The sequence below is a fragment of the Episyrphus balteatus genome, chromosome 1 (genome assembly GCF_945859705.1).
Source record: "Episyrphus balteatus chromosome 1, idEpiBalt1.1, whole genome shotgun sequence".
Taxonomy (NCBI): Eukaryota; Metazoa; Arthropoda; class Insecta; order Diptera; family Syrphidae; genus Episyrphus; species Episyrphus balteatus.
Window position 1 is genome coordinate 112,556,379 of NC_079134.1, and position 22,720 is coordinate 112,579,098.

At 32.2% G+C, this 22,720-nt stretch overlaps 1 protein-coding gene across 4 annotated transcripts in view; it reads right to left on the reverse strand.

Moving 5' to 3' along the window:
- Positions 1-22,720, reverse strand: part of LOC129906973 (neurogenic protein mastermind) — a 151,505-nt gene that overhangs the window by 88,953 nt on the left and 39,832 nt on the right. For 2 of the 4 annotated variants that reach the window (XM_055982970.1, XM_055982972.1), the window contains exon 2: positions 14,444-15,463. In XM_055982970.1, coding sequence (XP_055838945.1) covers positions 14,444-15,103 — 660 coding nt within the window. In that variant the 5' untranslated portion in view covers positions 15,104-15,463. Of the gene's footprint in view, positions 1-14,443; positions 15,464-20,752; positions 21,551-21,801; positions 22,654-22,720 lie in introns of those variants that run through there. The other 2 variants (XM_055982969.1, XM_055982971.1) reach the window with 2 other exon arrangements.

Here is a 22,720-nt window from a genome sequence, read left to right on the forward strand (position 1 = left end):
AAATAGGGGTTACCAAATGCATTTTTTTTGGCTTTTCTTAAAAACTACGACAAACTTTTAACCTTGTACCTTTCCTAAAAAAATTAGAAAATTATCCGTGCAAACATAATTCTTCAGTTAATTTTTTATTTTCTCTTATGAATAAGGAAAAGTTTTTGAGAAGGAAACTCGATTCGATTGTTTTTCGTTAAAACAAGATCTTCTTTACATTTTCCCTTGAGGTCCGTTGTTCTGTTGAAAATTGCCATTTGTCTTAGGACTGTGTCAAAATAATGTAGAGATTTCATTTTTTATTCCGTCATGTTTTCAACATAAAGCTCTAACACAGAAAATCTAAATATACCTTTTCATTATTTTTATTGTTGTTTGCTCTAACCAATATTGCAATATTTTTTGTGAGGAGATTAAAATAAAGGATAAATATTTTTTGTGAGTTGTTTTGTTGTTGATAAACTATAACATCATATACAAAATACAGCCACCACACAATCGATGCAACAGCTACTGCTACATTGATGCAAATATAAATACAGGACAGGATGATGATGATACTCACATTGTTTCAAAAGCTGTGTGACATTTTTTCACGTTTCTGGCGTGAAGGAAGAGCAAAACAAGAATATTAATATCATGGCAAATCAAAGTGGGGTTATTGGCGTTCTTGTTTTCGTACATTAAAGTTCATTCATGCTACAAATACATACACACATATGAATGCATGTTGCTTTTAGTTGAAATTGGAAATATTATGAGGGCATCATATATCGATTTTACACAATTGTAAAAAATGAACTTTGTTTTATAATAAAAATGTTCGGTATATCTATCATTTACCATTTTTTTTTAAGTTAAGGCACCTATAACGACTTGAAAATCGGTAGAAAAAATTGGCGAATCAAAGTTATTGAATCTATTATAAGTATTATAAGTGATTCGGCACGCGTTGAAAAATGATATTGGCACATCGTTTTCTTTATATGACTGCATTACTAGGCGAACCGCGAACGTCGTAGTTCTCTAATCGGAATACCACGACATGAATGTTTCTAAAATCGTTTTCGACTTATGTCGAAAGTTCGACTCACGAGTCATAATAGAGCCCTTATTCTTTAGCTTACCACGAAAACTCGTCAAAACGACTGTCTATAATACAAATTGTTTAGAAAGAGTCCTAAAGCATTCCCGGAAATGACTATAATTGTTTTTTACTTGCGATATAGGTACTATATATCAAGTTATGCATTCGTAAAAAAAAAAAAATTGAGATAGCATTTTTCCATGACATTACGACGATAGAGAATGCCAAAAAAGTGGGTCCCAGAAGTCCGTCTGTCTGTCTATAAACGAAGCTACAGCCTAAACGGATGGACCAATTGATGTCAAACTTGGTATGTAGCATTATTTGGCGTCATATTTTTCATGTTTTTTACGTCAAAGACCGATTTTGCAACATCATCCACTGAAAATGATGGTGTTGGCTACTTTAAAATGTGACTCCGCGGCACTTTAGCAATAGTAATTGACTAAAAATATGTTATTTTTATTAAAACCAATAATTTCAGCAAAAATATATGTTTATATTTACCCCCAGAATACGTTGTTTACATTTACCCATTATGAAAAATATTCTGGGGTAAATGTAAACACATGCAAATCGACATAAATGTCCTGTATTTTAAAATTTGCTTGTATCACATAGAATCTACATCAAAATTAAAAACAAAAAACTATTTGCAAATTATACTGACTTAATTGAATCTGCAAAAATATTTTTTTGAAAGACTAACGACTTGTTTGGCACTTTAAAAATTACCACATTGACCCTACCGATTTTAGTATCGGGAAGAATCGGAAGGAAAAAAAAGCTCAAAACACAACCCGTCGCAAATATTTTGACAGTTCACTGCATAGCATCGCATGTATTTTAAATTTTCAACGCACCTAAGATTTTTTTCGTAGATCTGTCCGATTTTACTGTCGGAAGGGTTAAAATCATTTGAAAACTGAAAAATTCGTACAAATCGGATAAAATTTTCTTCCGATCGGCTACCATCATAGGGCTGACAATTTATAATGAGGTAGTGTAAGTGCACATTTTAAACGTTTGAACTGACATAATTTGTATCTATTGCTTGGTGACATACACAACATTCGTTTAACTTTTAAAACAGGTAAAAACTAAATAGCTTAAAATTTTAAGGAAAAGCAACTTTTTACTCCAACATTTTTATAAAAAGATGACCAGTTGCAATCTTGTAGATAGCGTGCATTGGTACTTGACCCCTACCATGGTATGCCATCTCACCCACCCTATAGCGGGAGATGGTTTTTTTTTTTAACTTTTTTGCTATTTTAATTTAAAAATATAAATTTAAGTTATAAAATTCCGTAAAACATTATTAAATATTAAATGTGGTTTATTTTGAAAAATATGGCAACACAAAAAAAGGTATACCATAATACCATCTCACCCGCTCTTACCCTAGCAAATGTTACTACTCCAATATGTTAAAAAATCATTAGGTATACATAAATATAGTTCATTATCAATACAAATGTTCGTCATAAACTAAAATATTCTACTGATCACCACTGTCTTTTTTTTTAAATATTTCAAATTTCTTCGTTAAAATGTTCAACAACCACATTGATTTTATTGTTGGTTAACCCAATCGAAAGCTTCTTTTTGATGTTATTAAAACCATGTGGACATTCTTCTCGTATTAAGGACGAACCGGAAAAAAAAAACAAAGAAACAATATAAAAAAGTCAGCGATACACAAAAAGTATCACACATTTTATTCCTTTTTTTCTGACAATCATTGTGCTGGAATAAGAAGGGAGATGAATTAACTTCGATCCATTCACGTTAAGTGAGTACAAGGTAGGTGCCAATAACGATGATGATTACAACCGCGAGGGTTATTTTGTGTGGGTGGTAAAAACAATGTCATAAGCCGTTCTCTTAAATTCATTGTCACATTAAGTGATGGGAATATATTTTTGGGATATGTTCGCTTATTTCGTGTACCTCCCATAACAATTTTTAAGTTATTGCAAATTTCTCGAAAACGGCTCTAACGATTTTGATTAAACTTTGCATATGTTATACTCAAAGCCATTGCAGTAAAACAGTAGTTTTTCTCAAAAAATAAAAAAAGTGCTTCAAGTGCTTCCTTAAAACATTGGTGATACATTACACACATTTAAGTTAAATTTTATGTAACTACGGAACAATTATGTTAAAGTCTTTTTCTACTTCATGTAGATACCTTATTTTAGTGGTTTCGAGGAAAAACAATTCCATTATCGCTATACAATGACGTTGTTATATCTATTGACTCTTTGAATGGAATTTCAACGTTTAATATTGTCTCATAAGACTAAATGAGTCAAAACTAAAAAAAAAAGTTTTCAGAGATTCTTTGAATCAATATTTTGCCTTGATTATTTTTTCGAAACTGCATCATCGTTCTCAAATTTTAAAAATCATCAACAAAATAAAATGCATACCTTAGGTAGGTATAAACGAACAGCAAGAACTCACGTATGTATTTCCCCCGAGAGATTGATGGTTCAGGAAATATTAAATGCGTGTATATGTCGCAAATGCTTGCTTTTATTGTTAAATTTTCTTTAGAATGCTTTGGATGATATTATTTGCTATCGATCTCAATCGAGCTTTATGGAAGAGACTGTTGAATGTAGATTGGCTACAGACCATAACATAAAAATAGCATTGGCTTTGTTAAAAAAAACTGCATAATTTTTATCAAACGAAAATGAATAAATTCAAAAATTTTTTCATACCTACTTCCGAAGCTGAACTTATTTTTTTTTGATAGATGAAATACTTTTTCTAGATACTCACCATTAATTGAACAAAAGAAGGGGTGGTTGCTGCGCAACAAGTTTAAAGGCAAAGTTAAATTATTTAATTAAAAGAGTCTTCTTTTTATTTTGTTTAAGTTATTTATTTGAAAATTCAATTTTTTTTTTTTTGATACCAATACATACTTTAAGTGTTTTTTACCAACTTCATGGTGGAGAGAGAAATCATTTGGCAAAAAAAAATCATAAGCAAATATTGCAACACTATTGCCTTGAGTATATAATTATATATATATAGCAACACAAAAAAGATACCACCAGCACATTTGACCTCATTCCTACGAGGTAGGTGCAATATGTTTTTATAGATATGCCATTGTACAGCAGTCTAAGGTTCGGGCTATGTTATTGTTTGAGTTATTTTTTTTTTCTTTATACTTTTTGCAATTCAGGCGAATTGCGTCAAATCAGTCTGAGATAAACTTAGGAAAGAGAATGCTTTGGAATTATGGAAATGTGTACCATGTGATGTGATTTTAGCTGATTGTATTGTAATTGCATTGTTTTTTTTTTAAGCTATAGCTTAGTCGGTCTCTTATAGTAAGACTTTGAAAAGTTTATTGATATATTTTATCTATGTATGTTTGTATATTTCAAATGGAAACTGAATTATGACTTTAATATTCGCTTTCTTATTGATATGAAATTACTATTTGCTACAAATATTACTAAATGTATTTTATATTAAATTATATACAAAATTCAACTATACATACATACATATATTGTATTTAATTCCTTAATTCTTTCTGGGCATTCCTTAATTCTGTTCTTTGTACTAAATAAAAAACTAACTTCACTATTCACAATATTGTTCAAGTATTGTTGCACAATAGATAAAATAATATTGTGTATATACAGCTGTGAACACAAAAATAGCAGTGCTTACACAATTTTCATAAAATGTTAAATATTTTTAAAGTGCTGCTTTGCAAAAAAGCTTAAAATTATATTTTGTATTCGGCGGGGCCTCAGTTATCATATCCATGGTTTTCAACTTTTTAAATATGCTTATCACTGTCTTGTATAAGGCATTTATTGAAACACTCTAGTTTATGCCCGAGCATTGAAAAAGCAGTGTCTTTGTGCGTCTCTTAAAGAAAAAATAACACTTTAAAAAAACCTTTACCTACCGAAATAATGAAAAAAAGTTACATTTGGTAGTTCTTTTTGTGTTCAAGGGTCTTTTGATATTCTCTTTAAGGTGCCTACGTCCAAAAATAACTAGTAACTAGTAATAACTAATAACTGGTAAGTTTTTTCCTCTAAGTAAAGATTGTTAAATTGAACTTCATGAACTTATCAGAACAATGCTTTCTGCGGGCCATTTTGACAACTTTTGACAATGCCAATTTAGGCTTAAAGAAGAAATAACACTTTAAAAAAACCTTTACCTACCGAAATAATGAAAAAAAGTTACATTTGGAAGCTTGAAAGAGAAAAAACAAAGACACTGCTATTTCAATGTTCGGGCATAGACTAGAGTGTTTCAATAAATGCCTTATACAAGACAGTGATAAGCATATTTAAAAAGTTGAAAACTATGGATATGATAACTGAGGCCCCGCCGAATACAAAATATAATTTTAAACTTTTTTACAAAGCAGCACTTTAAAAATATTTAACATTTTATGAAAATTGTGTAAGCACTGCTATTTTTGTGTTCACAACTGTACAGTACCTATGTACATATCGCATAAAATGCAGCTAATTATAAGCAAACTTGAAAGATACTGTTAGGCTTGGAACCTAACGGTAAACCTTGAAAAGACAACAATTTTGGTACTTCATAATGGGGGAAGGCGTTTATCGAGGAATGAAAACTGGACATACCAAATGCAACCGGTCGATGTAGTACGAGAGTACATAGTACAAGTACTTTGGAGTTCTCTTTACGTTAAATCTAAATATTGAAAATAACCTCAAAACAAAACTCTCCGAAGCGAAACGAAATGAGCAATCAATTCAACCTGGAATACTTGTCTTCAAAGTAAATATGTAATTGGTAAGATCAACTGCCCAGACCATCCTTCTCTACGTATCGCAAGCTTGGGGATATATCGAATCAAACACAGTAGAAAATATTCAAAGATTTTGTATAAAGCTCGTTTTTCGACTGAACTTTTCAGAACAATACCCCAAACTATATGATATTCCTTGAGACAGGTTGCTCTCCACTTATATTAACAACGTTAAAACTTCACTTTGATTATATAATAAACGTAATGGAAATGAAAGAACGCCTACCAAAAATTGTCCTGAAGCATATGATGGCCCTTAACGAATATTATGTCAAAAAATGGAAAGAATTGGCGATGGTTATGGCAGTGAGTTTAATTTCAAAGTACTGATTCATTGAGAAATAAATTTGAGAAAATAATAGACGATGCAGCATCCTACCTTTACATAACCTATGAAAGCGAAGCATAATCATTTCAACACAGGATGTACTACAGTAGGTACCATTAAATACAATTTGCAAGATAACACATACTTTTTCACAGAAATATGTCACAGATGATAAGAACTATCTTCATGGTGAGAGGTGAACTGCTTGGACTCAATTATATTCCTTATAGATCAGACCTTCCCATAATATGCGGTCTCTGCAACTTGAATGTGAGGGAGGACGTATTCCATTTTGTTGCTGTGTGCCCCATACTTAGTGAGCTTCGAAGAACGTACTTTGGAGCAAGATCACTTGTAGCCGATGAATTCAAACAAATACTGAATGGTGAACGCAGATATTCATAATGAAAACTGCATTATAGAAAGCGAATTAGAGAAGAAGAATTTTAAAGACAAAACAAAATTACTATTTTTCAGTTTTTTTTAAATTTAGCTTAAAAAAATTATTAGAAACATTATTTTTGAAATTATATGTATACATAAATTAATACTAAATATGTCAATCTAGTAGACGGCTCAAAGGCCATACTAAAAGACTTTGTTGTAAAAATTAAATTTTAATATTGTATTCTTACGTTAAAAAAAGGTATATCTAAATAAAAATAACTAAATAGCTTAAACTAAAAACATATCACTTATTTACTTGACCACTGTCATAACTAAAAAAAACTTGTTTTTCAGAAAACGTTGATTTTTCATTTAATCAACTCAGTCACAAGTTATTCGAGGTCAAAGGTAAATTTATCTTAATTTAAGCATTTTTTTTTCTTACAATACTCCAGAATTTTTTAATCTATGTTAACATGGTGTCCTATAAATAAATAAGGAAAATCTCAGGAATAATTTTTGGCTATATTATTTGAAAAAAGTTCTAAAGTAACACTTTATCTAACACTTTACCTTTACTCATATTAATAATAATTTCATTGTTAATACTAATATGTAGTAGAAATTTGAAAAAAGTCTTCATTTTTAAGGAGAAATGTTATTCTTGGTAAGAGCGTTTAAAAAATGTTAATATCTTTTTTGGTTGATGAGATATTAATTTTTAAGTCTGTTCATTTTTTTCTACCCATGATAATTTTTGACTTTGAGGCCAATTTTCTTCGAGAAATGTGTGATAAACATGGTGTAATAACTATTTATTTCAATGAAAAAAACTATAAGAACTATAGTTTTCTGCAGAGGTGCTTTAAATTTGCTGGATACTATCATACATTGTGCCGATTCGATCAAACTTTATAGAATTTTTGAAATTTTTTGAAATTTGTCGATTATTATCTATTCTAATTAATTTTCTTTGCAAACAAGAAAAGAAGAAACACAAAATAAACATTTAATCACACTTTTTTTTTTTGTTTCCATCAGTTGCATTCTTAAACGATAGTTATTATTTGGTGAATAGAATTATACTTATCGGTGTGAGTTAAAATGTTCGTCCTCGAATTATATAAATGTACATATTTTATTCCAATATACCCATATTTTTGTGTTCTACTAAGGGTTCACAGTGGCGGCCTGTTTTAAACAATCACCCCCATCAATGTTTTGCAATTAGGCTGCAATATTGCACATTGGTGGTGGCGAGCGATATGGCGTCTCTTTTGTCCTGCTTGAGTATTCTCAGCACTCATGCGCGTGACAGTTTTTTCTCAAAGTAATTTATATGTGAGAAACCCATTTAGATTGCATGTTTTCTTTTTTTTATTGTCTGTAACCGTTTGGAAATGAATTTCACCATCAGAAAGTAAATCAAACAATTTTAAAACAAAGAACAATTCCAATTAAACTTAACAGGAATCCTGTGACCATTACATTCATATTTTGTTTATTTGCTTTAGGGGAAAATACTGGTGGATGGTTAAATCTCTTCGTAGACGTACAGTACATATTAAAATTATCATTTTATGTTATGTTTAATTTATGAGATGATGTTAAGTGGGGGATGATGGGCAAAAAAGGTGTAGATCTAAAAGGATTGTATAGTGTCAAGAACTAGAACCATGGAAACACAGATATAGAGCCCATTGAAAATGAACATGCGAATTTGTCTTATGCGTTCTTGTATACTTGTGTTGCTCTTAAATTTGTTTCCTTATTTTTGATTAAACAACCCGTTAACCGTTAATATTTATCATTGTAAGCCTAAGACAGATACTCTTTAATTTGTTGGTAGAAACTATTGTCTAAAAAATTCTTAAATGTAAGCTCTGGGAAGAAAGAACATCTAACACAGTAAACCAAACTAGAGGAATGGATAATGGTTTAAATTAAGAACCGTAATGGAATTTGGTAATTTTCTCATGACAATAAACCATTGGTTTCACCGATGCTTCTTAAAATCGAACTATATTCCAAAAAGCTGGATGAATTTGCTCTCAATTTCATGACAATAGCCGAGCTGGGACTTGAACAAGCTATTAAGTGCTTCGGATGCCGACGCACTACGTATTGCAGCACGGCTGCCACTAAGTTCTAACTTTTCAGGTTTTCTCTAATCCATCAACTTATAGCTTCAACCGATTAGCATTTTTACCAACCAACCCACACAAGTCTGTTGTTGTTCTATCGGTTTTTTCTACGAACTCTGTTCTTAAGACAACAATTCCCTGTTCATACTTCATACAATAAGGGAGATTAGTGGAATGAAGTTAACACTGGTCATTGAATTAAATTCATTAGAAGGGGGTTTTGTATGTCATTTTCATACATGTAGTAATGCTGCATTGGGACCAATCTGATCATCAGTGGTGCAATACCGATATATGTTCTACACCCGAGTTGAGACTTGAACGAGCTAATTGAACATAGAGCAACACTAAAGGATTCTGATGATCGGGTTAGTCCTCATGAAACAGCTATAACTCAAACCTATGAACTTGGTAGTAACCTACACAGGTTGGTGTTGTGCATTTGAAACTTCTTTTTTAATAATAATTTTGATCTTTTTTTAACCAATGTTAAATTCAATTGCATGTTGCGATTGTAAGAATTGCATTTGCCATAGGTTAAAAAAGATCAAGTTGCCAATCGTGTACAATAACAATAGTATCAAGGTGTAATATTCTGTAAGATTCTGCATTAAAACACATAAATTATGCTTGCAATTATAAATATTTCGCAAATACTTCATGCTGATCAAGAACCTTAATAAATAGTTTAATTGGGCTCTAAGAAATCGGACCTAAGGCTAACCTGTGAACAGAGCCGTAGCTAGGATTTCATTTCGGGAAAGGGGGAGGGTGGGTGGGTTAGCTCAGACCAAACAAAATTTTTTTTTAGAAATCACAATACTTTGTATCAACTATATGTAACTGCAGTCGATTCTAAATCCCGCTAAATCAAATAGTCATTTGAACTGTGTAGAAGCGAACAATTTGCCAATATCCTTTTTAAGTATTTTTTAGGAGAGGAATTCGTAGTTAAAAGTTTAAAAAAACGGTAAACGAATTTAAATATGGCCGAATATTCAGCGGCATCTCTAGTTTTGTAGGTACAAAGAGTGATAAGTTGGTTGATATAAATTGCTAGCGTTAGCGAGCAAGAAAATCTTTTTTAAGAGACAAATTTTAACCATTCTAAGGCTTTATAAAAAAAATTATTTCGTACAATTTAATAAATAATACATTGAAAAATGGACTTTTTCTTGCACTGAAATTTTGTAGCAGAAAATTGACAGGTACATTCTATCTATTGAGTTCCAAATGAAATTAGCAATACTTAAAAACCAAAATTTTAAATAATCCAAGTTGTTTGACATGATCTAATTACACTGGTCAACAAGGTTTTTGTTACAGAAACCAGGGTATACTGTTCTATAGGCTGAGCTCGAATCCGAAGTCAGAAAAATTCTATCACATCACGTTTTGGAGATATTTCCGCTAGAAAATCGAAAATGCCGATTTTTACCAGTTTTCAAAATTATTTTTTAGCGTTTACTTATTTTTTTTTTTAATTAAATTTGTAACAGTTTCTAAAAGAATTGTGTCAAAATTTGAAAGCGATTGGTACAGAACTTTTCGATTTTTGCTATTAAAAGCAAATAAATATGAGATGCCCCAAACACTTTGATTTCAAGTTATGATTTCTGGAGGAATAAAATAGATATTTAAAAGATTTAAACGGATTTAGAGAGACAAAACATAATTCTTTTAGAAACTGTTACAAATTCAATTTAAAAAAAAAACAAGTAAACGCTAAAAAATAACCTTGAAAACTGGTAAAAAGCGGCATTTTCGATTTTCTAACGGGAATATCTCAAAAACGTGATGTGATCGAATTTTTCTGACTTCGGTTTCGAGCTCAGCACACAAAAAACCTATAGAAGAGTATACCCTGGTTTCTGTAACAAAAAAGAAGTTTAATTTTGTTGACCAGTGTTATACTTCACTTTGAAATTTAACAATAAACTGAAATTGTTTAATTTTATAATTTGAAACAAAAGAATAACGAAATGTTGTAAATACAGTGCTTTGCAAAAGTATAATCGCACCATATAAAAATGCTATTTATATAAAACCGAGTATTGCAGCGACACCCTACTATTTTTTTTATTAAATAAGGGGATCAAAAAACAAGAATATTGAGAAGAACAAAATGTCCCGTTACTTTCTCTTATAATTTTTAGAAATTTTTCTTCCATTGCAAAAGTATAATCGCATTTTTTTTATTTTGAGTATGGCCAACAAGGTTTTTTTTACAGAAACCAAGATATACTTTTCTAAAGGTTTTTTATGTGCTGAGCTCGAATCCGAACTCAGAAAAATTCTATCACATGGCGTTTTTGAGATATTCCCGTTAGAAAATCGAAAATCCCGCTTTTTACCAGTTTTCGAGGTTATTTCCTAGCGTTGGTAGGTACTACAGTCTCTGAATAAATCGATACATTTATTTTCGCAATTTCTTCAAGTTAACATAAAAACAAGAAACTCAAAATTTATAAAATATTAATTTTCAACGAATTTTTCTGAAATTTCAATCAATTCATGTACCTGCTGTGCCCTGCATCATTATTAAAAATTTACTTAATGAGCGTAGGTACTTAATTTTTATATATCCCTGTAACTATAAAAAAAATAAAAAAAAACAGCTTTTAGTTTTGTGTATCGTTTCTTCATGTGTCACATTTTTAAGCAATATCCAACATAATTTTGAACTATGGAATTTCATTTGCCCATGATAGGTGCCACATGGCCAAGAAATAGAGAATCGGAATAGTTGTCGCGAATTAAGTTTTATTTTTTCCTCTGTTATTGCAACTTCTTCCGCAGCGTCTTCAACGCATACCTCCCTCCTATCTAGAAAATACGACAAAATAAAGATTGATGCAACATAACACAGTGCGCTTTTAAAGCTGAAATGAAGCTACACAACTTGAGTATAAGTTGATGATGGCAATGGCGACGATGAAAATTCAAAGCAAAAGGAAAGTTCTCTTTCTGCATAACTTTTATGCCAATCCTGAAACTTCAGTTTCCCTCATCTGTCTTTGTCCATTAGCTAATAATTTTGTATCTTTTATCTTTTTCTCTCAGTCTGAAATCCAATGTGGGAAAACGAAAACTTAAATAAGTAGTGAAAATAGAGAAAATCCAAAATGCTAAATTGGTTTTAAATTTTCACTCTCTTCTTTCGTACATGATTTCTGTTGTTGCAGTTATAGAAACATACCATATATTTATACTTGTTTGTCTGGCCTTTTAATGATTGTGGTTGATAAACATTTTACATATTAACTCTGTATTTTTTTATTGGAATTAAATATCATACAGGGTGATTCCGATTCGCAGACGATTAAAAAGAATGGATACAAAAAGAACTTGGAATAAAATACCATATACAAGGAGTTATTTCAACCAATTGAAAAAAAAAAAACATAGATGGAAGTACCTTTATGCGATTTGTTTTTTGACATTATCTATTTTTTGGTGATGAATTTTTTTTTTGACAAAAATTACGTTTAGTCCGCACTCACCGCTAAGCAAGCCACTCGTTCGGGTGTGAAAAAAACAATCATTCGTGTTTTTTTAATGTAAAAAAAAAAAATAAAAATACGAAATTGTAGGTCTGAACAGGGTCTACAAGTTTGATTTTAATATTTTTTTTGTAAATTCATCACCAAAAAATAGATAATGTCAAAAAACAAATCGCATATCGTAAATTTTTGACTTTTTGGATCGATATCTTGAAAACGGTTCATGATACGCAAAAAACGTGTATGCATGAATTGTAGAACATGGTAAAAGCTACAAAAAACTCCTTGTAAAATTTTCGTATCTCGAACGATAGCCGAGTTATTGTCAAAAAAGTTATTGCGGAAAAAGCTCATAGGAAATCTTGGTCGAAAACTTCAAGTTAAGCTTTTTTAAGCATCCCCTACAACATATCCAAAATTTAGCTTTCTCGGTCATTTTGCATTTCCAAATGTATAAAATGACTGGACTATTTTATGAGATAGCGAAGTAGGAAGAAAGTCTTATTAACTCCTGGTATAAGCAAATGCAAATACGCAAGCATTTACAAAGTTGTCCTCAGAAATGGAACGATACAGCATATGGAAGCATTCCGTCCCCTTTCTGCCCCCATGTAGCATTAAGCTTTCTGCTAAACAATGTTGAAATACTTTCAAGAACATTACATACGAAAGGTTTTATTGTTTTTTTTTTTTAAATAACTCCATTAATATGTTTAAAAGTTGATCCAACAGAAAAACTAACAATTCTGCATTAACAATTCTTGCAGAAAGGGAAAGATTTTCAATTCCAAAATTTCACAATATTGGAAACGGTTCACAATTCCGTGAAAACGGATGCTACGCATAGATTAAGTTGCTTATCAATGGAATAAGAAGCCCAAAAGAACATTTTATAAAACGATTTTCTATTGCGAGGGAGGATTTCCCACTACTAAACTTTTTGATGATATATCACAAACAGTTGACGTTGCAATTTGCAAATTTTGTTTGACCACGGCTAATCAACGAATTTTATTTCCATAATATTTTATTGCCATTTTGAATTAAATAATTTATGCAATTCACAAAGCAGAAAACCAAAATATGACTCAGGAGGTGCCGACTCTTAAAATTTTTACTCCAACGTCAAGAATCTAAAACCTTCAAAAATGCGATTAATAAATGTACAGTACATGTACAATGTACATGTATTTTTTTTTTGCTCGCTACTTTAGGTAATGTACATTGTACATTACCTACAGTAGCGAGCAAAAAAAATGCAAACGAAAGAGGTTTAAAGAGTTTTGAACAAGAACTAAGTTACCAAATTTGGCATATTGAAACTGTTTTATTTTCATTAAACACAGTCAATTTGTGGAATATTTTACTCCAAAACCATTATTTGGTAAAAAGCCTACCTAAATATGCGTTTTTAGACGAGCAAAATAATGCAAATGTTTTTATTGTTTGCATTTTTTTTTTTGCTTGCTACTGTATGTACATTACACTGATTCCAAAAAAATTTTATTTTTTTTTTGTTCAAAGTTATATCGAAAATATTGTTGGAAATGATGAAAAAAAAAAATCTGTAAAAATAACATCGCTTAATATTAATATTTAGAGATTGTGTTTTTGAGTTTAGAATTGTATAACTTTTTAATAGTTCATATATGAAATGGCCCTGTTGATTAGTGGCTAGATCGTGTGATTTAACACCTTTGGTTTATGTTGATACGGAGAGCCTTAAAAGCATTTTGTATGCTCTAAAATTTTGTTGCAAGGGTACAGAAACTTTAACTAACATTTTAAATATAGAAATGTATGCTCTGAAAATTTGTTAACAATAGGAGAAGTGGGGACAAGACCGCCTATGGAGGCAAGACCGTTTTTGTACATACAAGTTTTTTTGTACAAGTTTTTTCAAAACATATGTATTATCTTTTGTATAAGTTTTTTTTTATAATGAGGGTTCTTACAAAAAACAATAAACTTAATCAATAATGAATGGTTTTTAAGACAGTCAAACAGTAAAAAGGCGGTCTTGCTCCACATTCCCTAAATCTGAAGATCTTAACATAATACTACGAGTAAAATACTAATTTGTATCTACAAAATTCATTTTCCAGATTCAAGTTTCTCACGAATAATGAGTTAGTAAAAAAATATTATTAAAAATGATATTTTACTTACCACATGAACACTACTTTGAAGATTTCCCGCTAACAAATTTTCCGTTGGCTTCTTTTCCGTCGTCTTTTTGGCCGCTCTCTTGGCCTTGCTTTCAAGGAATCTCTTCTGTAATGTTGTTGTCTCGTGATTTTGCTGTTCGCACACGTTGTTGAATGCCTGCTCGAAACGTGGTACACAGTCTGTCTGTCGTCGTCTATAGTTTTCCATGCGTCTTCGCAATCGTTCCACCACCGCCTGATTCTTTGGTGGCATAATATCACTGTTGCCAAGACCGGGACTGACATTCTGCTGGTTTGGATTGAATGTTGTCGTGTGCTGTTGCTGTTGCTGCTGTTGTTGGGGATTTTGTTGTTGTTGCACATGAATATTTTGTTGTTGCTGCACATTGTGAAGCTGTTGAGATTGCTGTTGTTGATGTTGCTGTTGCTGCTGCTGGTGATGTTGTTGTTGTGTTTGTTGTTGATGCTGGGCATGTAATTGTTGCTGTTGTTGTAGATGGACAAGATTTTGCTGCTGGTGAAGATGTTGTTGATGATGCTGCATATGCTGCTGCTGTTGCAGCTGTAAATTAAGTTGCTGATGTTGGTGTTGTTGCTGCTGTTGTTGTTGGGCGGCTGCCTGGTTGGCGCTCTGAAATACTGGAAGACCCCCTGCATCCATAAATAGTTTTTATGTGTGCTGGATTTATTTGTATGGTAATACGCTAGTTAACAAAGCGCCGCCTTCCAAGCCAAGTAATTGTAGTACAAATCCAAATGATTACTTCACAGGGTTAATGTTTAATGGTGTGGCTTTCATTTATTGCGTTTCTTCTTGTTGTTAAGGGGATTTTTTAAATCATTTAATCCTTAGATAACATTTTTTTTGTAAACCTTCTAAGGCTCTTAGTTCTTGATAATTTTCTCGCATTAAAAGAATTATATTTTAAGAAATTTGGCAAGATTGTTGTCTGCAAATGTTTCATTTTTACTGTTACGATAATTGAGTTCTTTTTCAATCCAATGTGACTTTAGTAGAGTCCTGAAAAGATAAATATTTGAATACAATTAAATTGGTTGCTTTGATCTAACTCTAAATTATATTTAATTTATTGATAATTTTATTAATATGGGTTTACGACAGGTATGAATTTCAGAGGGAAGACGTTAGTTGATACTAACGTGATGACTAACAATTATTACAGCAGTTCTCACGGATTTCGAATCAATCTCCAGAATACGGAAATTGCCGATTCCAATGCCTCCATGAATGTATGCGGCCTTACCTACTGTCGAGCTATTTAAAGAAGCAAGCGATGCCATAGTTGGGAATGTGGATCAACTCAGTTACCGAATATGGTCGTAAGAAAGCATGCTCCCAAAATGTAACCTTAGTAGGTATTGCCTGTTCGATCACTAAGAAAGGAGACACTGTAAACTGCGCCAACTACTGAAGAACTAGTCTGATTAACATCATTTACAGCGATAACTTCGTGTTGTTAAAGTACTTCTTCTACCTAGAATCCGCTACAAATATACGTACAACTACATAAGCGCTGAAATCAAACGAGTGATTACTCTTAACAACCGCTGATACTTTGTTTGAAGAAAACAATTGACAAGCAGCATTTTCGAGCAATTTAACCCAGTTCTACCATATGATTACGATGACTTTCCCTAATCGACAACATTAGATTTTCTAAGAAAGAGGAACATTTAAATCTGACTCAAACTTCAAAACGAGGTCATTCAGATCATCAAGAACAACTGGGTGTTGCATCACACGCACCGCCACAACAATTATTGAAACGATCATTTCAAAAACCTAACAGGCCACACTTCAAACATTAAAAATTGTGCAAAAGTCGAGCGTAAAATTTTTTTTTTTTGGTTAGGTGATTATACGTGGTATAGGCGTAATATTCAAATCTTATATTCAACTAAAAATAAATAAATATTTAAAACCCATTTGTTTGTGATAAGATTAGGTAAGATATATTTTTATTAGTAATCCTTTACGAAGTTTACAAAACAAAATCGAAATGCATGCCTTTCCCACCGTTTGTCTAGTCAACAAAACATAAATCAAATACCTACAGGTCGTTTTAAAAGTTCTGCCTCTGAGCATATTTTCTCCTTTTCAAGAAAATTAAGGAAAAATACACAAAAAACTCAATTTTACTGTGTTCCACTTTCTGAGGCTAACCCATCGAATCCGTTAATTGGATCAATTTATTAAAAAATGATATAAAGAACTGTTTTATTTTATCGTAGTTTTAGAAAAAGTTTAATTGCGTCATCAATGCTTACTTCCAGTGAGCAAATGAAATATTTTTATTTTTGCTTAATTTTCCATAGGACTTTTGATTTTAAACGACTTGTATTTATTTTTTTATTATTATTATATTGGGGTCGAAATGCTGTTGGGGTCATAATACTGTATTTAAAAATTTTGTATGTATATAATACAAAATTGACCAGCAAAGCCCTCTCTCGAGCAACTAAGGTGTTCCTATATAAGACCATTATCATCCCAGTCCCGTAATATAGTGCAGAAGCATGGACTTTAACGAAGGCGGAAGAAAACATCCTGGATTGTTTCGAGAGAAAAGTTCTTCGTGCGATTTTTGGTCCCGTATGCATTGATGGTGATTGGAAAAGAAGATATAACAACGAACTTTACGGGTTGTACAAGAACACTAACCTAGCCAAGAGAGTTAAAGCTGAAACACAATCACGCTTTAGGGCGTCGCTTCGTTGCGTTACGTTGAGAAATCCTCAAAGCGCGCTTCTGTCACTTTGACTTTGAACAGCTGATTGCAACATAAAATCTGCTGTCAAATAAAAAAAACACAGTCACTCACAAAATTATTGGGCCAAGTCTTTATCTTGATTTAATTGTGGAAAAATGAAAAAGGATATTAATGTGTTTAAAAAATGCATAGAAATTTGTTTATTCTTTAATCCTATAGTTATAAATACAAAACCAATCAAAATATATTGTTTTTAACAATAAAACTCAGTCTAAAACATCATTAATTTTTTTTTGTTTTTAATACGTAAATTGTTTTGATTTAAAATATCTCGATGTCGTTTTTTTGTGCAAAATCTATATAGAGAAATTAAAAAACACACATAGTTTTGCAATAATTTATTTTTTTTTATTCACATTTGGCGCAATAATAATGTGGGTGACTGTAACTATGTCTGTTAAATGTCAGAAAGCGAGCAAAAGTTCAGTCTGGTTGAACTTTTGCTCGCTTTCTTACGTTTCCTTACGTTTGTCAAAAAAAGCGTACGTAAGAAAAGCGTCATTGTGTGAGGATACACAGATTTCCCATAGTTGAACTTTTCGCAGTTGTCAAAATCGACGGCAAAGCGTGATTGTGTTTCAGCTTTTAAAGTGCAGCGCCTGAGATGACTAGGTCAAGTCGAGCGCATTGACAACAATGCCCTGGTTGGCAAGAGTAATTCTCCGTTTGATTTCAGCGCTGATGTTGTTGTCCGTGTTTATAGCGGAGCCTAGGTAGACGAAGTTCTTTACAATCTCGAAGTTATGGCTGTCGATGGTGACGTTTTGTTCAATGCGTCGGTGTTGAGTGTCCTTTTTTGACGACAGCATTTACTTGGTTTTGCCCTCATTGACCCTTAAACCCATTTTTGCCGCTTCCGTTTCGATGCTTACAAAAGCGCCATTGACATCCCGCTGAGTTCTTCCGATTATGTCAATATCGTCGGCATATGCATATGCATATGTTACAGGATTCTGAATTTACAGAATTTTGAAATACAGAATTTTAATATACAGTATTATGATCATACAGTATCGTACAGCATTATACAGAGTTTTGAAATACAGTAAAACGAACCGCTCTCATTGAGACGTCTTTGCAGAATAGCAGTAAATATTTTATAGCAAGAATTTAAAAAGGATATATTCCTCTGAAGTTGGATATCACAGCCCAGACAAGCTTCCTTTTTTGTCAACCGGAAAAATTATTGAATCACTAAACTCCCATGGAATCATACCAGTTTCCAACACCTCGTTGTATATACTATAGTATGCCTACTGATTAGCTCGGCGGTTCCATACTTATAGAATTCCATTGGAGCCTGCAGGCTGGACCTTTTCCATCCTTCATTTTGTTCATTGCTGCATTTACTTCTTCATTGGTTGTATCTGAGTCCAACACTTCAATATAAATACCTGGAGGCGTATAATGGAAATTTATTTTTTCTTGATCTGGGTTTACCAGATTTTTAAAGTTGTCTGCCAAAAGAGCAGGGCTCAGCTTGCGATGAATTGCAAACCCTTTCGCGTTCAGAGAGTTAGATAAACGTTAAGCTTCTGATCACTTGTTTGTGAATGAAACAGTTATGAGGTTTTAGAAATAATCGATACAATTTCATAAACAAGTTTTTGGCGAAGAAAATCATAACTGTGATTTCTTAGCCCCCTCTATTCGCGTGATTTGTGTCCTTGTAAATTGTTCTTCTTTCCGAAGTTGAAAACGGGAAAATGGAGTTAACCGACCAACTAAAGGTTAATCCAGTACTTTAGATTCAGTGTGAAGTGCCGAAAACTACCAAAAAATTTGCCACTCAACCATTTTGTTTGTCTTTTCTCAAATCTTGGACCTGTAGGGGTCGAACGGACCTCGGATTCGGATTTAACACATCAATATACATAACCCTTAGTGGGCCTAGTTCGTTGTACACGCAAATCAATTTCCATTTTACGCATCCAGCGCTGTGTGGCTTTAGATAAAAGTTAGACAGACAATATTGAATTAAAACATATTCGAATACAAAAAAATCTGTTTCATTACTTTAATTATACAGCTCGTATTTTGTTTTTTTTCGATCAACTGAACTTAACCATAGCTTTATTGAAATTAACCACATACTCAAAGATTAAAAACAATTGCGGACTTATATACTGAAATATTGCATTCCATTTTTAGTTGCGATATAGGTACCTACTATATATCAAGTTATGCATTCGTAAAAAAAAAAAGTTGAGATAACATTTTTCCATGACATTACGATGATAGAGAATGCCAAAAAAGTGGGTCCCAGAAGTCCGTCTGTCAGTCTGTCTGTCTGTAAACGAAGCTACAGCCTAAACGGATGGACTGATTGATGTCAAACTTGGTATGTGGCGTTATTTGGCTACTCTCCAGAGGGGTTTTTGGAATTAATTTGTTTGGACCAAAAATAACGGTACTTGTCATATACCGATTTAATTAAAGTTGAAATTGTTCAAAAACGGCTCCACCGATTTTCTTTAAAAAATTCAATTAGAAGTTTTAACACAAGGTCTATCTTCTAATGAAAAAAATTATTTTTTAAAATCATTATTTACGGTACTTACCATAGAACCGTTTTTTTTTTTTAAATCCCATTTTACAACGAAACTTTTTGTGAAAAAGCATATATAATTTTAATATAGGTAACACAAAAATAAAATTTCGAAAAAAATAATTTTTGGATTTTAAAAAAAATTTTGAAATTTTTTTTTTTGAAAAATCAAATTTTCGAAAACGGGACATTGAACTTTTTTGAGATTTTGTTTTTAGATGTTGATCAGTGATTTCTACAAAATGGCAAACCAATTTTATTTTAAAACTTTTTTTCAAAAAATTATTTATAAAAAATTAGTTTTTTTAAAAAACGGCTCTAACGATTTTGAAAATTTTTTTCGAAAAATGCATCTTAATACATTTATCAATCAAAACTGCATACTTGTTTTGGAGGGCAATTTGATTTCAGATTTTGTTTTATTTTTGTTACGAATTTTATGTTTTTTTTTGCACCTGACGTTTCCCAAATTTATACATACAAAGTCTTAAAATTTTAAGCAACTTGAACTCTAAGAGCAAGTTCGTGCGACCCAGTCGTGCATTTTATTTTTCTTTCTTATAGAATTCTGAAATGTTTTAAGATGTATAAGTACAATCTCTAGAATGCCAGTTTTTTTATAGCTTGAAGTGCTTTATCATCACAAACAGATTATAGCACTTTTAATTTTGCTATGAAATTACATGTTAACAAATTAAACAAATCAATTCAAGTAGGCTATATATTAAATAATTCAAATATTTCAAGTAAGTTAAGCCTTCCGGAAAATATTACTATTTTTATAGGTACCTACGTATTTTTGTATCCTTATTTATTTGTGATAAGGATATCCAAAGAGTTTCTATATTGTTTCGAAAACATTTAATCAGAAGTAAGTATACAAGGCTTTGTGTGTGTCATTCATGTAAACATTTCAAGGAATATGTGTTGATCAAAAATATAATATTAAACTCTAGTTATAGGTACATACATTGCTTGAATCATCGGATTGATGTTGTGTCCAAAAATAGCTGAGATTTGTATTTTGTTTTAATATATTTCTCATGTTCGTTATTTGAATAATTTCCAAGTATTAGTTCCATTCATTAATTTCGATCTTATTTTGTATTCATTTTTTTTTTTGTTTAATTGATTTAATTTTTCTTCTATCTTTCACATTGATCATTCAACTTTTCTTAGAAATGAGTAGGTAGGTACATTAAAACAAAATCAAAGAAGGTGAAATACTTCAGACACTTTTTTCCTAAATAATTATATGCCTACGGAAGCAACAAAAGGATAAAATAAAATCAAGGCTATGAAATAACCAAAAGAAGAATACACAACATATAAAAAAAAAACAAAAAACAAAACACATTTCACTGACAATCGCGCGTCGTCGTCGTCGTCGACGTCGTAGCTTGAAAATCAAGCCCACCACCACTGCTACAATATGCCATGAATAAACAAATCAAAAACAAAACACAAACTACGAGTAAAACCAACACATGAACCGAGACCGAATTAATACGATAACAAATACATTAGGCAATTTATTTTAAATAAAAATAATAATTATCCCAAGGTATATCTTTGACAGTTTTTCATTGTTTATGGATATAGATAACAAAAACATTGACGAGAACGGAACAATAACAAAAATTTTATCGTAGAAATCTATAAACGCATCTGAAAGCGAGCGCAAGAGTATAACGAACTATTTAGCTGTTTGTAATCTATTTGAACGGATGAATTCTGAATCTGAATCAGAATCAAAAACATAGAGATAGAAGAGCAACAACTAGCAGTACCTATCTATAAAAAAAAGCAACACAAAATGTAACAACAAAATACTAAGTGTAGCGGTCGACAGTTCAAGCACTTTTCAGTGTAGGTTGTGGTGTCGCTCACTGCTCTAATGCGCGTTACGTGCGAACTATAAACGAACGCTTGACGGCCGGCGACGACGACGACGAAAATAATGATGATGAGATACGAAAGCGTGATATACTGCATATAAATTTTTAAAATATAACAAACAGAGAGAGAGACAGAAAGAACTGGATTACTCCGGTCTAATGTCGATGACTGACTGACTAGCCATAGTCTCACAGCACAGATGAAGCGCACACAACGCGAGTCTGTCGCACCGAGCCAGAACCAAAGCCAGAGCTGAGCACAGCACAGCACAGTGCACAGCTCCAGCTGAAAAATCCAAAGGCTAACAAGATACACTTTTGTACAGCTGACTACGAGCAGTTGTAGATACACCACCGTAACACCGTACACCACATCATACAACCAGTAGACAACAGAGCCACAGCTAACCATTCAGAAAGCAACAACAAAACGTGAGTAACAGCAAAAACAACTGCAAAGAGGAAACCACGAGGAAGACGACAACGACAATAATGATGACAAGGAGGAAAGGCACACATAGCATAACACTCACTCACAAAGTGTTCAGTTCAGAGTCAGAGCCAGCATAGAATTGTGTGCCTTTGCCTCTAAACGAAGTAAGAGTACCCACTATCAAATCAATGGAACCGGGGCACAGGCAGATTGGATTGGAGAATGCAAGCAATATACCTTTTTGTGTGTTCAGTTCTGCTCTGAAACATGAAAGATAGAAGTACTATAGGGGAAGAAGGAAGACACCAAAGCAGTATACGTGGTAAACGAATGAACAAATACAAAGCAACCCTCCGCCGTCCAACACCACCGCCACCACCACAGGGAGGAACAAGTGACAAACTAAATGCACAGTGGGGTCTTCCGATATTGACAAAGCAAGTAGTATTCTTGTGTTAGTTGTTCCAGACGCTGAACTGCGAACGTGTGAAGTCTGTTAGTCTAACAGCCTAAAGCAAATTTTGTAAAGTGGAGGATTAACTAAATGTAGTATGCAGATTTCTCTGTCATTTTTCCTAACTTTGAAGATCTCAATCTTTACGATGCG